Source organism: Schistocerca serialis, chromosome 6 (genome assembly GCF_023864345.2).
Source record: "Schistocerca serialis cubense isolate TAMUIC-IGC-003099 chromosome 6, iqSchSeri2.2, whole genome shotgun sequence".
Taxonomy (NCBI): Eukaryota; Metazoa; Arthropoda; class Insecta; order Orthoptera; family Acrididae; genus Schistocerca; species Schistocerca serialis.
In genome coordinates, this window is record NC_064643.1 from 625,237,091 (window position 1) to 625,255,028 (window position 17,938).

Consider the following 17,938-nt stretch of genomic DNA (forward strand, 5'->3'; position numbering starts at 1 on the left):
CAGTATGTCTACCTTTTCAGAGGTGCAGTGGGTCCCACCTTCCTCCTGATGGATGATAATGCACGGCCCCACCGAGCTGCCATTGTGGAGGAGTACCTTGAAACAGAAGATATCAGGTGAATGGAGTGGCCTGCCTGTTCTCCAGCCCTAAACCCCATCGAGCACGTCTGGGATGCTCTCGGTCGACGTATCGCTGCATGTCTTCAAACCCCTAGGACACTTCAGGAGTTCCGAGTGGCACTGGTGCAAGAATGGGAGGCTATACCCCAGCAGCTGCTCGACCACCTGATCCACAGTATGCCAAACCGTTGTGTGGCCTGTGTACATGTGCATGGTGATCATATCCCATACTGATGTCGGGGTACATGCTCAGGAAACAGTGACGTTTTGTAGCACATGTGTTTTGGGACGGTTTTCTTAACTTATCACCAATACCGTGGACTTACAGATCTGTGTCATGTGTGTTCCCTAAGTGCCTATGCTATTAGCGCCAGTTTTGTGTAGTGCCACGTTGTGTGGCACCACATTTTGCAATTATCCGTAATTTATGAGCATGAGTGTAGTATTCCGTCTCAAGTTCACCCAAAACTCCATTATCGAGTCACAAGGCGATTTGAGAAAAAGTGGCACCTAAAACCATTCATAGCAGGAAAAAAGTAGCCGACATGTAATGTCAACGACGCCCAAACAGCCATTATGAAAATTATGATAGTGCTCAAACTTGAAATGGGACCAGTCTGTTCCAGGTTCAGCACTGAAGTGGACAAAAGTGTATCGAGCAGGCAGAGTAGCAGATGACAGAAGCTGACAAAGAGCCTTGCAGGACCATCATGTCCACGAAGAACATGTAGGAGGGCCTACTTTTGGATCTGGGAGGATTGCTGTATAGTTCAGTGATCGCTGAGTAGAGGTATGTTTAACATAACTATTCAAATGGCTCTGAGCACTATGGGACTTAACATCTGAGGTCATCAGTCCCCTAGAACTTAGAACTACTTAAACCTAACTAACCTAAGGACATCACACACATCCACGCCCGAGGCAGGATTCGAACCTGCGACCGTAGCGGTCGCGCGGTTCCAGACTGAAGCGCCTGGAACCGCTCGGCCACACTGGCCGGCTAACATAACTACAAAGAATGTTACCCAAAACCTTAAACGCGTTTTTCTCGAAACTGTATTTTTCAAAATGCCGGGAAAGATAACTTGAGAACGGTACAAACGATTTCGATCGGAAATTGATGCTGGCATTCTAAATTGAATCCTCTAACAGTGTACAGGCCGTTTTGCGATATCTTCAAAAGTCTATTTGCATTGCACACTTTTGTCTCGATTTTGTGGGCGAAGAAAATGACATTTGTTTCAACACGTCATAGTTTGTTAGAACGTAATATTTTTAAATTATCCTATGTATGACGACAGAAATTATACTGAAAATGACTTATACATAATTATTTTCTTACAGGTCCAATAGGAGTACTTCAGGAATTCCCCCCATGACCAGTGTTTCAGCTAGAAGAGGTCCTTCCACCTGATGCAGCGGTTACAGGGAGCGACCGAAGTGGAGACGAAAATGATTTATTGAAGACAAAAGTGTAAGGAATAAACTTGTGTCATCAGATTTAGCATTATGGTAGCTGTGGGTAAAACTTCGATGGGGTAAAAAGCACACACGTAGGTTTTGAATTGACTGCCTTCGATTCAGGGCTTGACTACCAGGTGGCAGGTTTGTCTTTTTTGTAACTTTCTGTTCTTTGAAAGTTCGTCCCAGTGGGCCGCTTCAGAGGTGAGAAAATGATGTGAGTCTGTTTTTTACTGCTTACATATAACTTTTCTGATGTTTTACTCAAATATTGTATAGCCTAAGTTTTGAAAAGAAGAATCAATGAATTACTCGTTGACGTTATTAAATTTAAGCTTCACTTACGCGTGGAAATAATTGTTCCAGTTGGTCCTCAAAAGCAACAACGGCACATTTGCCAGAAAATGGCGAAATGAGACAAATCTCGCTGGTAAAATCCCTGCAGCTCCAACAATGTGACGATAGCTCTTCAAAGGTAACCCCACATGATGACATTCAACACACACTGGAAAAACATTTTGGCAAGGAATTGAAATCTGTGCTTCTAACGTCGACACCCAATAAAAAATGGAGGAAGAATGCCTGGGAAAAGAAAATTTTGCTACTGAGAAGGAAAGACGTGCCAAAGAAAGAAAAGAACGTGCTATAGAAACAAAATGATGTGGTAAGCAAGATTTACGTGAAATGTATTCATAGTTGCAAATATGGACAACCATCAGCTAGCTCTATAATGGAATGGCAACAATGAAAATTTGTGCCACACCGAGGCTCGAACCCAGATTTCCCGCTTATCGCAAATGGTCGCTTTGCCATTGGCTGTCCGAACACGCCTCATGGCCAGACCCAAACTTCCATACGTTTGTGGCAGTTCCTCCTGGTTTTATTTCTTCGTTTGTTGTCCTTGGTGTCGACGTACTGGCTGAAAGATGGGGTGTGTGGATTCCGACACTGACTACTTTAAATGATGTAGCCGACATATGCACAGTTACGTTTTACAGTACTTTAATTTCACTTTCACAACTCGCTAATAATACACAGTTATATTGCCAGTGCACTATTATGTAACCTTCGATAAGTCTCATTAATAGTTGGCCGGCGAAACTCCACATACTGGCATACGGTAATAGTTTCTTCTTTGAACATCTACGAGCAGTAAAACCTAACCACAAAGTCCACAGTTCTTGAAGAATAATCAGGTATGTGTGGAGCAGACACTGACACTGCTTTTACAGATGACCTAATTGATTAACACACTATTCCACAGTTAAATTGAAGCATTGTTGTTGTTCTAACCAGCACAGGTTACTCGTTTGAAACTCGGCAGTGGACTGACTCTCGTGACCAAAATTCGGGCCCTTATACATCATAACAATAATAGGTGCAGAAACTACACATTGTTTAAAGTTAAAATTACAGAAATTACAATTAAAACTTAACTCACTCAATTAACTGAGTACATCGAAAAATTGAGACTCTTTAACAGTTACTTCTACTACAAAAGTTAGGCCGAATTATTTGTTTAAATCATGAAATTAACAAATATAGTTACCCAAACAATCCTTTTGACAAAACTGTTAATTACTTTGGAATTAATGAAGGGCTGGTTTTACTAACATGTTTTTGAATAGAGCTGAATAGATACTTTAAGATTATTACTTAGTCTTACAAATGTTTACAATTATTACAGAATTTATACTTGTTTGTATGTTAACAATAGAATCTAAGTTACAAAACAATCACAGATTTCACCCTATAACAAACGATACTAACTAGGAATAATCAACATAAATTAGAAAATCAATTACATAAATAAAACTAAGCACAAAATTAGATCTGGTGTTATTTACTTTAAAACTGAGGGCCAACCTTTCTCTTACATGAAAATACAGATTATATTCACATATGTTAATTAGTTAAAAGTAACAAAACGAATTTAAGGAGGCAGATAGCAGAACATGTTGTCAGCCATGTATCTACAGCCTACATTAGCGCATTCATATTGCCATACAGGGAGACATCTTTAATTGAAAGTCGCTTGCCTGGTGTCAGCAGATAAATATGATATTGCAGTGCCTTTGTTGTTCAGAAGCACAGAGCAATGTTCATTTGGACAAGCATACATGCAGTTGCAAATATGGACAATCATCATCTGTACAATGGGTCTGACAGTGGGTCATACTCAGATAGCCTAATGGCATGCCAGCACGGTAGCTCAGGATGTTCGGTCAGAGGGTTAGTCGCCCCTGAACAAAATGAGATTATCAAAAAAATATGGTAAGGTGACTACTCACAATAAGCAGGACCCAGGTTTGAGTCCCGGTCCGGTACAAATTCCCATTGTAATCTTTCCATTATACAGCTGAAAGCCGTCCATATTCACAAATACGAATACATGTCATGTATTTCATAGCAGCTGTTGTCACCGCTGTGTCTGTTTCTTCGGACATGCATGCTTGTCGGAAGAAACAATGAATCGTGCTTCTGTAGGCACTGCAATATTGTATTTTGTTACATCAACGCCAAAAAAAGAAAGAAAACAGATCCAACAGCCAGTTGACTATTCTCAACTCAGATTCAGACTCCTTATATGATGACCATAGATCAGATATAGATATGGACTTATTATTTGGTGAAGATGTATCCGAAGAAGAAGAACAGGAGCCTGGGACTTCAAGAAAGAATGAGAGGACCTAACAAAGTACACTATTTACTAGGTATCTAGATAGACTAGACTCAATAATTAAACTCTTTCAGGTTACCCTACTAATTCTCTTTTCATGGAGAAGGAAGTATTATTTTTGTAAAAGTATTTGAAGCATTATGTTCAAATTTACAGAACATTTCAGTTCAATATTGTGTGGGTAACTTAGCTACAATGCAACAATGTTACAAAGGGTTATTTCAAGTATTGTTATTGTGCAGTTATCTAAGTGGGTCAAACACCCGCACTGCACAGTTTTTTGTATTAGCTGAACTGTAAATTTCTCTGTAACTAATAATTAGACAAAGTTGGAATCTGGAAAGTTTTTAAGAATTGGTTTATTCGACTATTGTCTGCGCTGGAAGAAGGGTCAATTATCGTGATGGATAACGCCAACTACCACTCTATTCAGATAGAAAAGCTGCCACGTTCAAATTGGCGCAAGGCACATATTATGGGGTGGTTAAGAGAAAGAATGTAAGGAAGAAATCGTAGGTGCGAAAAAGACTTACGAATTAGATCAACTGGCAAACGAAATGGCACACCAAGTGGTATGTCTACCACCATATCACTGCCAGTATAATCCCATTGAATTGACATGGGCAAAAGTAAAGCGAGAAGTAGCAAAAAGAAACACTACTTTCAGACTTGCTGATGTCCAAAAGCTAACACACGAAACTCATGACAATGTTACTCAGCAGGACTGGTAGAGGTGTGTAAAACATTCAGAAGCATTGCAAGAAACTGATTTCTTGAACCAGGGTTTAAGAGACGCCATGGTGGAATCTGTGATGACACAAGTGGCTGAAACAAGCGACAGTGAATCTGAAGGCACGGAGCCAGAAGATCCTTCAGTTTAGGTAAGTGCCGTCTATGAAAGAAGCTAACTTGATTTAAATGTTGGTCTATTCATTTCAGTTATAGAGGACATACTGCGAATGTTTTTCCCTTACAGTAGACGTCTGATAAATTTGTCACAAGTGGTGGCGATTAGTTTACTCGACAGTAACTGTCAATTAAAATAAGACTGTCAATTCTGCATTAATTAACAACAGTTTTTCCTAAAAACCTGTATCAAATGCCTTTACATTCGGATATGATCTTACTGCATTTGCTTTACTTGTACATTCGAAATTTAACTCCTTTTTCCATAGAAGGATTTATTGGCTGTTTCGTAGTAAGAGTAATGCAGTTCATAAAATGACAAAACGTTGTGGTGCTTCTGTATGGACTATACAAATAAACAGTGCAGTAACATCAGAACAGTCCCAGCACCTAATCTGATTCTCTGAGAAGAGCATAGAAATCTATGATATTTGACAACTTTTACAAAAAGCTAGAACGTAGAATTGTATTACTTTAGTATGACAGAGGATGGTATCAGATGGCTAGAGAAATACAGAATAATGTCCGTGATAAATCTGATTATTCTGGCCAGTCACTTCAATGGAATGTCTTCTCCTCCCACTTGGATTTTTAATCAGAAACTGTAATGATGGGCGAAATTAGTAACACAAGACAGGGACTTTGCAATAGTAAGAACGAGGTTTTTGTGTACCAAGCATGTATTGCGTGCTGAGAATAAAAAGGCTTACAGCAAATTTAGATAAAACTTGGGTTTCACAAAACCTTTCGAACAAATATTTTGCTCGACTTCAGTGAAAATATTGGCTTCAAAATAACTACAATTACTTTTGCGTAGCGTATATTGACGTTTTGAATGATGGATGCAATGACGAAGACTATGTTTATTTTTTAATATTAGCTGCCAGTAAAATATTTTCCGGAAGTAGAAAATATTCTCGGTCAAATTAAAGCGAGCCGTCCGAACAAAGCTCTTGGCGACGGCCTACAACGGCTGGTGCGCTGCTGCGCACGCAATATCGCGAAAATATGCTGTGACCGAAATCTTCAACAGACGTCGGGTCAACTGCTTTCCTCCCTCTGCCACATTGCTCTTCAAAAGAAGCTGTGTTTAGCATTTTGTATTCATTTCCTCCACGGACCAAAGCCTTTTGGCTCTTTCAAGCAGCTGATGCCAGAATGAATTATCACTCTGCAGCGGAGCGTGCTCTGATTTGGAACCTGCTGGCTGACCAAAACGTGTGTCGGACCCGATATCCATCCTGTGATCCTTTTCCCCGCCGGGAAAGTGCTCTACCGACTGAGCTACCTTTACGACTCACAACTCGCCCTCACAGCCTTACTTCTAGCAGTGCCTCCTATCCAACATGACACGATGTCATGACATGACGTCTGAAATGTTACCAAAAATAATTTTGTGATTTTCTTGACAACTTCCTCGCGGGAAGTTTCTTCGCAGTCCTACAAAACGAAAATTCATCAGCGATTACACTTTTCGCTACGCAGTCGGCTCAGCTTCACACCTCTTATAATATTTTATTTTTTTTATCTCAGAATACTTTTATGTTTCCGATATAAAAGATGCAGCATACGCATCTGTAAACTTTGAGGATGTTCATATTTTTTTTCAGTCCAATTACCAAAGGTTGAAGAAAATATTTATTTTCCTCCAAAATTTCTTGTTACGTTAATTTTCATTTTTTTCCCCAAGCAGTTAGTGAGAATTTTCTTTTGGAAAGTACTCCATCGTATTCTAGACTAAAAATAGAGTTGTCCAATATCTTTTTAAATTTTTATGAACATTTGAAATTATCACTATAAAAAAAACTGGCAATGCTGTAAGACGGCGAGATGACCTTGAAGCCCTATTTTCCTGCCGGCCACAATAGCGCGAAACAAACCGTAACCGAGCACTGCCCGCCGTGCAACGCATTCACTCGAGTTAGTAACAATCTCAACCCAAGATAGCGCGTTCCATAAACAGAGCTGAGCCTAAAATTGTTCAAACCAAGCTGGTAGGGAAGGCTAAATTAACGCTCGTCGTCATTTGCCACCTTCGCATCTACTCTGGTTGTAACTTCTTTTAAAATACGGTAACCTAATCGAGTTTATAGGAAAATTCTAACAGCGTTTATTTCTTTCATTAGGGTCTATGCAGTTTGCTTGAAACCGGCGATCAAACTGAAAAGTTGCTTTTTATTTTCTGACAAGCATAATCTGATATCAAAGTAAGCATATATATATATATTGATTCACGAAGATATGCAAATATTTTAATGTGTTATTCTACATGTAAAACTAAAAAAAAAGTTCATATAAACATAAGTCCACCAATGTTTAGTTACGGAGTTACGACTAATAAAAGATTTTGCCTGAAATTTAGCAACTTCGCTAATATGAAGCCATCGCAAAACTGTACGAGGTTGAAGTAAAGAAAGATATCCATTTATTTTTGTTGTTATTAATCTGATGAGTCTAATGAAACATGTCCCAGTCGTGTATCTGCAGTAGTTTTCCAGAATCTCCAGAGAAGCAAAGACGTAATTTCGTAAAATTTTTAATTTATTAACTACTTCGCCCAAACTGTTTTTTAAATTCCAGACAGTTACACAAAGTTTTCAACGTAAGTTGTAGAGAATTTAATTTTGGAAAAATGATGGTAATAACGTTAACTGAAACTGTATGAATGTGTCAGATAATCCACTTTTATTACTACCATAGAACACATGAATTAATGTAACAAAGCTCCGTGTTAAGGAAGCTGTACAATGTACATACAGTTTCACAATACGTTCACCATAAATGTTCAAACATGTCTCCACCGAGTTCAGTGCATTTAGCTGCATGTGTATGAACAGATTTTGTTGCTCGTTTCAGTTCCACAGCATTGTTCTTAAATTCGTCTATTGCAGTCATAATTGACTTTGTTCTCATAAACCATGTCTTTCATCTATGAAGCACCACGACCAACCCATTACTGAGGAAAATGTTCATTTAAATGTGTAGTAACGTCGTTGGTAAAATGTGGAGGCGCGCCGTCACGTTGAAAATACATTTGCAATCACGTAGCAAATGGAACATCTTCAACATAGTGGGACATTTCTTCTTGAAGGAGTTGTAAGTACGTCTCGCGAGTTAGACGTGCTGGGAAAAAGAATGGTCAAATAAAGTGTGTGTTGATTATACCACACCACACATTTATGCCAAATCACTGCTGGAAATTGCGATGCACTCTTGCATGTGGCTCTGGCTCTGAGCACTATGGGACTTAACTTATGAGGTCATCAGTCCCCTAGAACTTAGAACTACTTAAACCTAACTAACCTAAGGACATGACACACACCCATGCCCGAGGCAGGATTCGAACCTGCCACCGTAGCGGTCGCGCGGTTCCAGACTGTAGCGCCTAGAACCATTCGGCCACCCCGAGCGGCCTGTTGCATGTGGCTTTGCTTGAAGCTATACGTGTTCGTTATGTAAATTGTTTATACGATCTTGAGTAAACTGTGCCTCATCAGTAAATAAAATCTATTTGTGTAACCGCCGATTAGTATTTAACCAGTTGCACAACTCCAAGCGAAAGGCAAGGTCTCCCGGATGTAAATGATGCACTTTTTGTTTATGGTACCGATACAGATTATTGTACTTCAGTGTACGCCATACCTTGGATTGTGAAATGCCTAATCGTTGAGAGATACATGTGCTGGTACCCGGGCTACGTTGAACAGCATCCATAATATCCTCACCATCGTCTTCACGTATCGAGCGCTCGTACTGATTATGTACGCTAGGTAGAGAATCTGTCTGGCGTAACTTTCGAAATACTTCGCTAATGGTTCGTGCATTCGGAATCGTCCGAGTTGGATAACGTACGCGATATTCGTTAACTGCAGCCGTAGCATTACCTACACATTTGCCAAGCGAAGGGCAAGGTCTCCCGGATGTAAATGATGCACTTTTTGTTTATGGTACCGATACAGATTATTGTACTTCAGTGTACGCCATACCTTGGATTGTGAAATGCCTAATCGTTGAGAGATACATGTGCTGGTACCCGGGCTACGTTGAACAGCATCCATAATATCCTCACCATCGTCTTCACGTATCGAGCGCTCGTACTGATTATGTACGCTAGGTAGAGAATCTGTCTGGCGTAACTTTCGAACTACTTCGCTAATGGTTCGTGCATTCGGAATCGTCCGAGTTGGATAACGTACGCGATATTCGTTAACTGCAGCCGTAGCATTACCTACACATTTGCCATAAATAAACACCATATCGGTATATTCCTCTGTCGTAAATTTTGAAAAGCATCCCTATTTCATGAACTATCTACAAACGCCGGCCGGAGTGGCCGTGCGGTTCTAGGCGCTACAGTCTGGAGCAGAGCGACCGCTACGGTATCAGGTTCGAATCCTGCCTCGGGCATGGATTTGTGTCCTTAGGTTAGTTAGGTTTAATTAGTTCTAAGTTCTAGGCGACTGATGACCTTAGAAGTTAAGTCGCATAGTACTCAGAGCCAAACTATCTACAAACCACGACAGTTACTATGTCGCTTCACTTAAATTACTCCGTCCGAACAGGCCTTGGAAGGCCCAACGGAACCGACCGGCCGCCGTGTCATCCTCAGCCCACAGGCTTCACTGGATGCGGATATGGAGGGGCATGTGGTTAGCACACCGCTCTCCCGGCCGTAAGTCAGTTTCCGAGACGGGAGCCGCTACTTCTCAATCAAGTAGCTCCTCAGTTTGCCTCACAAGGGCGGAGTGCAGCCCGCTTGCCAACAGCGCTTGGTAGACCGCATGGTCACCCATCCAAGTGGTAGCCCAGACCGACAGCGCTTAACTTTGGTGATCTGACGGGAACTGGTATTACCAGTGCGACTAGGCCGTTGACCTTCATTTTACTACACTGTTGTTATTATGTTCTTTCACTGAACAATACAGAAAATTAACTCGTTTCAGACCTACATCGAAACAAGGCCCCGGGAGTAGACAACATTCCATTAGAACTACTGACAGCCTTGGGAGGGTCAGTCCTGACAAAACTCTACCATCTGGTGAGCAAGATGTATGAGACAGGCGAAATACCCTCAGACTTCAAGAAGAATAAAATAATTCCAATCCCAAAGAAAGCAGGTGTTGACAGATGTGAAAATTACCGAACTATCAGTTTAATAAGTCACAGCTGCAAAATACTAACATGAATTCTATACAGACAAATGGAAAAACTGGTAGAAGCCGACCTCGGGGAAGGTCAGTTTGGATTCCGTAGAAATGTTGGAACACGTGAGGCAATACTGACCCTACGACTTATCTTAGAAGAAAGATTAAGGAAAGGCAAACCTACGTTTCCAGCATTTGTAGACTTAGAGAAATTTTTTGACAATGTTGACTGAAATACTCTCTTTCAAATTCTGAAGGTGGCAGGGGTAAAATACAGGGAGCGAAAGGCTATTTACAATTTGTATAGAAACCAAATTGCAGTTATAAGAGTTGAGGGGCATGAAAGTGAAGCAGTTGTTGGGAAGGGAGTGAGACAGGGTTGTAGCCTCTCCCCGATGCTATTCAGTCTGTATATTGAGCAAGCAGTAAAGGAAACAAAAGAAAAATTCGAAGTAGGTATTAAAATCCATGGAGAAGAAAAAAAAAATTGAGGTTCGCCGATGACATTGTAATTCTGTCAGAGACAGCAAAGGACTTGGAAGAGCAGTTGAACGGAATGGACAGTGTCTTGAAAGGAGGATATAAGATGAACATCATCAAAAGCAAAAGTAGGATAATGGAGTGTAGTCGAATTAAATCTGGTGATGATGCGGGAATTAGATTAGGAAATGAGACACTTAAAGTAGTAAAGGAGGTTTGCTATATGGGGAACAAAATAACTGATGATGGTCGAAGTAGAGAAGATATAAAATGTAGACTGGCAATGACAAGGAAAGCTTTTCTCAAGAAGAGAAATTTGTTAACATCGAGTATAGATTTAAGTGTCAGGAAGTCGTTTCTGAAAGTATTTGTACGGAGTGTAGCCATTTATGGAAGTGAAACATGGACGATAAATAGTTTGGACAAGAAGAGAATAGAAGCTTTCGAAATGAGGTGCTACAGAAGAATGCTGAAGATCAGATGAGTAGATGGCAAAACTAATGAGGAGGTATTGAATAGAATTGGGGTGAAGAGGAGTTTGTGGCACAACTTGACTAGAAGAAGGGATCGGTTGGTAGGACATGTTCTGAGGCATCAAGGGATCACCAATTTAGTACTGGAGGGCAGGGTGGATGGTAAAAATCGTAGAGGGAGACCAAGAGATGAATACACTAAGCAGTCTCTGGACTGAGGACCACATCAACAATAATGTTTGCTTCTGTGGATGTTCCGGAATACTACTGCAGATACACGTCTGGGACATGTTTTATTAGATTCTCCAGACCAATAACAACAAAATAAATGGAAATCGTGCTTTACTTTATCCTCGTACAGTTTTGCGATGGCTTCGTATTAGCGCAGTTGCTAAATTTCAGGAAAAATCATTTATTAGTCATAACTTCGTAACTAATCATTTGCGAACCTATGTTTAAAAGAATTTTTCTTTGGTTTTACTTGTAGAATAACATATTAAAATATTTTCATATCTTCGTGAATCACCCTGTATATATATTCTCTTTAACTTGGTTTTAGATAAAATAGTAAAAACATGGGAAAGCACATTAAAAAACAGAGGCACAAAGGGAATAAGCATTGGCCAAAGAAAGAACAAATTTGAAGTGAAATGTTTAGCCTTTGTGGATGATATGGCGTTGATAACTGAAAACCGAACAGACGCAACAGTTATGCTTGATCTGTTACACGAGATTGCTGAAAAGACTGGGTTAAAAATATCCTATAAAAAACCGAGTATATAGAACACAAACATAATACAGGAAAGTTTATGAAAACAAAGTACGGAAAAATTAAAATAGTTGATAGATTCAAATACCTGGGGGACTGGATCCAAGCCAATGGACTGGATAACACAACAAACAAAGAAAGAATAAAAAAAGTTAGAATTTTCATATAAATTAACACAAAATTACCACAATAAGAAATCAATATCCATACAGGCGGAGATTAAACATTATAATTCAGTTATTAGGACACAAGCAATGTATGAATCAGAGTGCCTAACATTGAATAAGTAAGATGAATTAAGAGAACTAGAAAAAAGAGAGAGAAAAATACTAAGAAAAATTCTAGGTCCTGAGAAAAACAAGGAAAATAGGAGGATTAAAAGGAGAAATGAAGACCTATACAAAAATATAGAAAAGATCACAGATACAATGAGGAAGAGACGGCTAAAATTTTATGGACATTTAAAAAGAATGGAAGAAACACGGATTACAAAGAAAATTTTTAATTACGTTAGTGAGCTGAGAAAAACTATAGGATGGATAGAAGCAGTAAAGAAAGACGCCAACAAAATAGGTGTTACAGAAGAAATAATACGGGGCAGGAATCACTTTAGGCTACTTATAGAAAACGCAAATTATGAAGAAGATGAGCCAAAACCTCGACCCAAGAGAGTGTGGGCAGATGAGCAGAGACGAGCAGTTGGCGAGAAAATGAAGAAGTACTGGGAAGAATGGAAGAAAAAGAAACACCATAAGTGTTAAGTTGTATGCGGTCCATAGCTGGCCAAATTCATATATATATATATATATATATATATATATATATATATATATATATATATATACCGTGTGATCAAAAAGTCAGTATAAATTTGAAAACTTAATAAACCACGGAATAATGTAGATACAGAGGTATATATATATATATATATATATATATATATATATATACCTCTGACGAAACTAAAATGAGCTCTAACATGGAAATTAAGCGTTTCCGGACACATGTCCACATAACATCTTTTCTTTATTTGTGTGTGAGGAATGTTTTCTGAAAGTTTGGCCGTACCTTTTTGTAACACCCTGTATATATAACGCCACTCATTGTGTTCCTTAAAAATGCAGTAGCTTAATGTTTGTATATAGACCCACGTGTAAAATGCACTTAGTAAACGCTTCACTAGTTTCGATCAAACAAAGTAAGTAATAAGCTACTGCGCTTTTATAGAGTACAGTGAGTGACGTCCCGTTCTGTAGGCAAAGACTCAACCTGATTGAACTCGGGTTCGGTCGGCGCGACGGCGATAAACTCCAACATCGCACGAATTCACCATCGATGGCTGCGGCAGCCGTGCAACGCGTGAACACAACTCTTCTCACAAGGGAACCTCCCCATCGCACCCCCCTCAGATTTAGTTATAAGTTGGCACAGTGGATAGGGCTTGAAAAACTGTGGGCGCTGATGACCACGCTGTTTAGCGCCCGTAAACCTCAAACACACACACACACTTGAAAAACTGAACACAGATCAATCGAGAAAACAGGAAGAAGTTGTGAAGAGCTATGAAAAAAATTAGCAAAATATACAAACTGAGTAGTCCATGCGCAAGGTAGGTAACATCAGGGATAGTGTGAGCTCAGGAGCGCCGTGGTCGCGTGAGCAGCTGCGGAACGAGAGGTCCTTGGTTCAAGTCTTCCCTCGAATGAAAAATTTAATTTTTTATTTTCAGACAATTATCAAAGTTCAGGCACTCACACAAATCAACTTCGCTCTCCAAAATTCCAGGACGTGTTCAGATTTGCTTGGACACAAGCAGGATTTGACGGTCTACACACGGAAAAATTTGAAAACGTTGAAAACATATGTTTTGACAGAGAACAGGGGAAAATGTGAGACTGTGAAACTGTTGCATTCATTTGTTGCAGTTTATGTGACAAACTTACGTTTTCATCACTTTTTTGGGAGTGATTATCACATCCACAAGAAAACCTAAATCGGGCAAGGTAGAAGAATCTTTTTACCCATTCGCCAAGTGTACAAGTTAGGTTGGTCGACAACATATTTCTGTCGTGTGACGCACATGCCATCACCAGTGTCGTATAGAATATATCAGACGTGTTTTCCTGTGGAGGAATCGGATGACCTATGACCTTGCGATCAAATGTTTTCGGTTCCCACGGTTTTGCGGTGCGGTCGCAAAACAGATACTAAACTTATTACAGTGAACAGAGACGTCAATGAACGAACGGACAGATCACAACTTTGCGAAAATAAAGAAACTTTCACTCGAGGGAAGACTTGAACCAAGGACCTCTCGCTCCGCAGCTGCTCACGCTAACCACGGGACCACGGCGCTCCGGAGCTTACACTATCCTCGATGTTGCCTATCTTGCGCATGCACTACTCAGTTTGTATATTTTGCTTAGTTTTTTCGTAGTTCCACACAACTTCTTCCTGTTTTCTCGATTAATCTGTGTTCAGTTTTTCAAATCCTATCCACTGTGCCAACTTATAACTAAATCTGAGTGGGGTGCGATGGGGAGGTTCCCTTGTTAGTAACAATTTAACATCGGGTGACTTGAAATCCCCACAATCCGAGCTAACCTGGTTTGGTAACTCTAGTCGAACCACTCTGAATGCTGCCACACATAGGGACTACGGCGGGCTGCTTGACCAGGGCTCGAGCGGGGACGAGGGCACTGACCTGGCACCAGGTGGTGGAGACGCGGGCGTCGATGACGCGCATGTCGGAGGCGGCGGCCGGGTAGAGCTGGTCGCCGTAGATGCGGTAGCGCATGTAGAGCGGCGCCGCCACCAGCGCCGCGGGCAGTGCGACGGCGAGCAGGAGCAGCCGCAGCAAGCGCAGCGGCACCTTGAGCCGCGACGCCGCCGCCGACGCCGCCCCCGGCCGGCAGCTGGGCCGCCGCGCCGCCCCCACCGCGGACCCCGCCTCCAGCGACAGCAGCCGCTGCAGCTGCTCCGGCCGAGCCGTCACCTGCCCGTTCGGGACTGCAACACACCACACAACTGTAAGAACCTAAAATAACGCCATCCTTTTACAACGAGGTGAGAAAAGTCATGGGATACCTCCTAACATGGTGTCGAACCCTCTTTCGCCTGGCGTAGTGCAGCAGCACTACGTGGCATGGACTCAACATGTCGCTGGAAGTCCCCTGCAGAAATACACAACTGGCCATTAAAATTGCTACACCACGAAGATGACGTGCTACAGATGCGAAATTTAACCGACAGGAAGAAGATGCTGTGATATGCAAATGACGCTTTTTAGAGCATTTACACAAGGTTGGCGCCGCTGGCGACACCTACAACGTGCTGACATGAGGAAAGTTTCGAACCGATTTCTCATACACAAACAGCAGTTGACCGGCGTTGCCTGGTGAAACGTTGCTATGATGCCTCGTGTAAGGAGGAGAAATGCGTACCATCACGTTTCCGACTTTAATAAAGATCGGATTGTAGCCTATCGCGATTGCTGTTTATCGTATCGCGACACTAATGCTCGCGTTGGTCGAGATCCACCGATTGTTAGCAGAATATGGAATCGGTGGGTTCAGGAGGGTAATACGGAATGCCGTGCTGGATCCCAAAGGCCTAGATTCACTAGCAGCCCAGACGACAGGCATCTTATCCGCATGACTGTAACGGATCGTGCAGCCACGCCTCAATCCCTCAGTCAACAGATGGGGACGTTTGCAAGAGAACAACCATCTGCACGAACAGTTCGACGACGTTTGCAGCAGCATGGACTATCAGCTCGGAGACCGTGGCTGCGGTTACCCTTGACGCTGCATCACAGACAGGAGAGCCTGCGATGGTGTACTCAATGACGAACCTGGGTGCACGAATGGCAAAACGTTATTTTTTCGGATGAATCCAGGTTCTGTTTACAGCATCACGATGGTCGCATCCGTGTTTGGTGACATCGCCGTGAACGCACATTGGAAGAGTGTATTCGTCATCGCCGCACTGGCGTATCACCTAGCGTGATGGTGTGGGGGGCCATTGGTTACACGTCTCGGTCACCTCTTGTTCGCATTGACGGCACTCTGAACAGAGGACGTTACATTTCAGATGTGTTACGACCCGTGGCTCTACCCTTCATTCGATCCCAAACCCTACATTTCAGCAGGATAATGTACGACCGCGTGTTGCAGGTCCTGTACGGGCATTTCTGGATAGAGAAAATGTTCGACTGCTGTCCTGGCCAGCACATTCTCCAGATCTCTCACCAACTGAAAACCTCTGGTCAATGGTGGCCCAGCAACTGGCTTGTCACAATACGCCAGTCACTACTCTTGATGAATTGTGCTATCGTGTTGAAGCTGCATGAGCAGCTGTACCTGTACACGCCATCCAAGCTCTGTTTGACTCAAAGTCCAGGTGTATTAAGGCCGTTATTACGGCCAGAGGTGGTTGTTCTGAGTACTGATTTCTCAGGATCTATGCACCCAAATTGCGTGAAAATGTAATCACATATCAGTTGTAATACAACATATTTGTCGAATGAATACCCGTTTATCATCTGCATTTATTCTTGGTGTAGCAGTTGTAATGGCCAGTAGTGTATTTAGGCACCTGTCTTTGCAGCCGTCCATTATTTCGAAAGCGTTACGGGTGCGGATTTACAATCAGTTATGTCCCATGTCTGGCGATCTGGGAGCCGCAATCATTCGCTCGAGTTGTCCAGAATGTTTTTCAAACAATCGCGACAATTGTGGTCTGGTGACATGGACACGGCGCATCATCATCCTGCGGCGGCGCGTTTTCTTCCGTCCCTTTACGACAGAACTACACCTACCTGTGAATATTGTCTCAGCAGTTCATCAGTAGGAAAGCCGAGTGAAACCTACTGTACTTCGACGTGAACCAGGCTGCAATTTAAGTCACTAATCTACATTTCGGGAGAAAGTTTTCACACAAATGAAAGTTTGGAAATTTTGGCCTCAATTAATATTCTGAAACTTGAGTGAACAAGTATCACTGCCAAGCCCGTGTTATTCTTAACACAGTCACTCACCATCCCTTTCACTCACGTTAGCAAGTTTATGGTGTAGCATTTCCCGAAAACGTAATAGCTACAAAAATACGGATTGTTTTTGATTGAGAATGCTCGCCAAATATTAAGTCTGTCGGTACCTAATGAGTCACAGTTTTTAGCCACCGACTCGCTCAATACGCCACGCCGAATATATATCTTACCTCGTCATAAAATTCACTTAAAAATTCCGAAATTTCTACGCACCCATCGGAATAATTATGCCGTCACTTTCCAACACTTTTGATGTATGAAACACTGCTAGATCCGGCAACTATCATTTCCATCGGAACTACTACTACACACGTCCCACTTGTTTCATGGCTAGACTTCGACTCTTCTCTAGAATACTCTGTCTTCTCTACCAGCAGAGAAAGGCGAGCGAAGAATATTGCTTTCCCATTGGTCAGTATACTCAACAGCCAATAGCAAAACAACATTCTCCCGCGTCAGTCCGCGCTTTTCATCAATAACCAATTGCAAAATAGTAAATTAACGACTGCACTTTTTACCGATGTAATTATCTAATATGTTGAGGTTTTGCTTATGCATAAAGTTATTTACTATTGTTATTTATACCTGAATTAACTTTCCCTTTACCATAAACTTACTTTACAAATCTATTCTACAAAAATCACCTTTGTTCATATCCATACTTCTTCGAAATGTTCCCACACTAAATCCTACTATATAACTCGTTAAACAATTATCTTCATATTAAAGTTAATCCACACTCACGCATCATTCATGCTGCTAAAACACATTTATAACATTTTACATACACAAAAAGACACAATAACACTTTATGAAAATACTAGAACAGTTTATGAAAAACCTTCTATTACTTTA

The 17,938-nt window shown here is 41.4% G+C and overlaps 1 protein-coding gene across 1 annotated transcript in view; it reads right to left on the bottom strand.

Moving 5' to 3' along the window:
• LOC126483874 (uncharacterized) overlaps positions 1 to 17,938 on the bottom strand; it is a 300,856-nt gene that overhangs the window by 81,471 nt on the left and 201,447 nt on the right. The window contains exon 2 of the mRNA XM_050107119.1: positions 14,738 to 15,042. Coding sequence (XP_049963076.1) covers positions 14,738 to 15,042 — 305 coding nt within the window. The remainder of the gene's footprint in view (positions 1 to 14,737; positions 15,043 to 17,938) is intronic.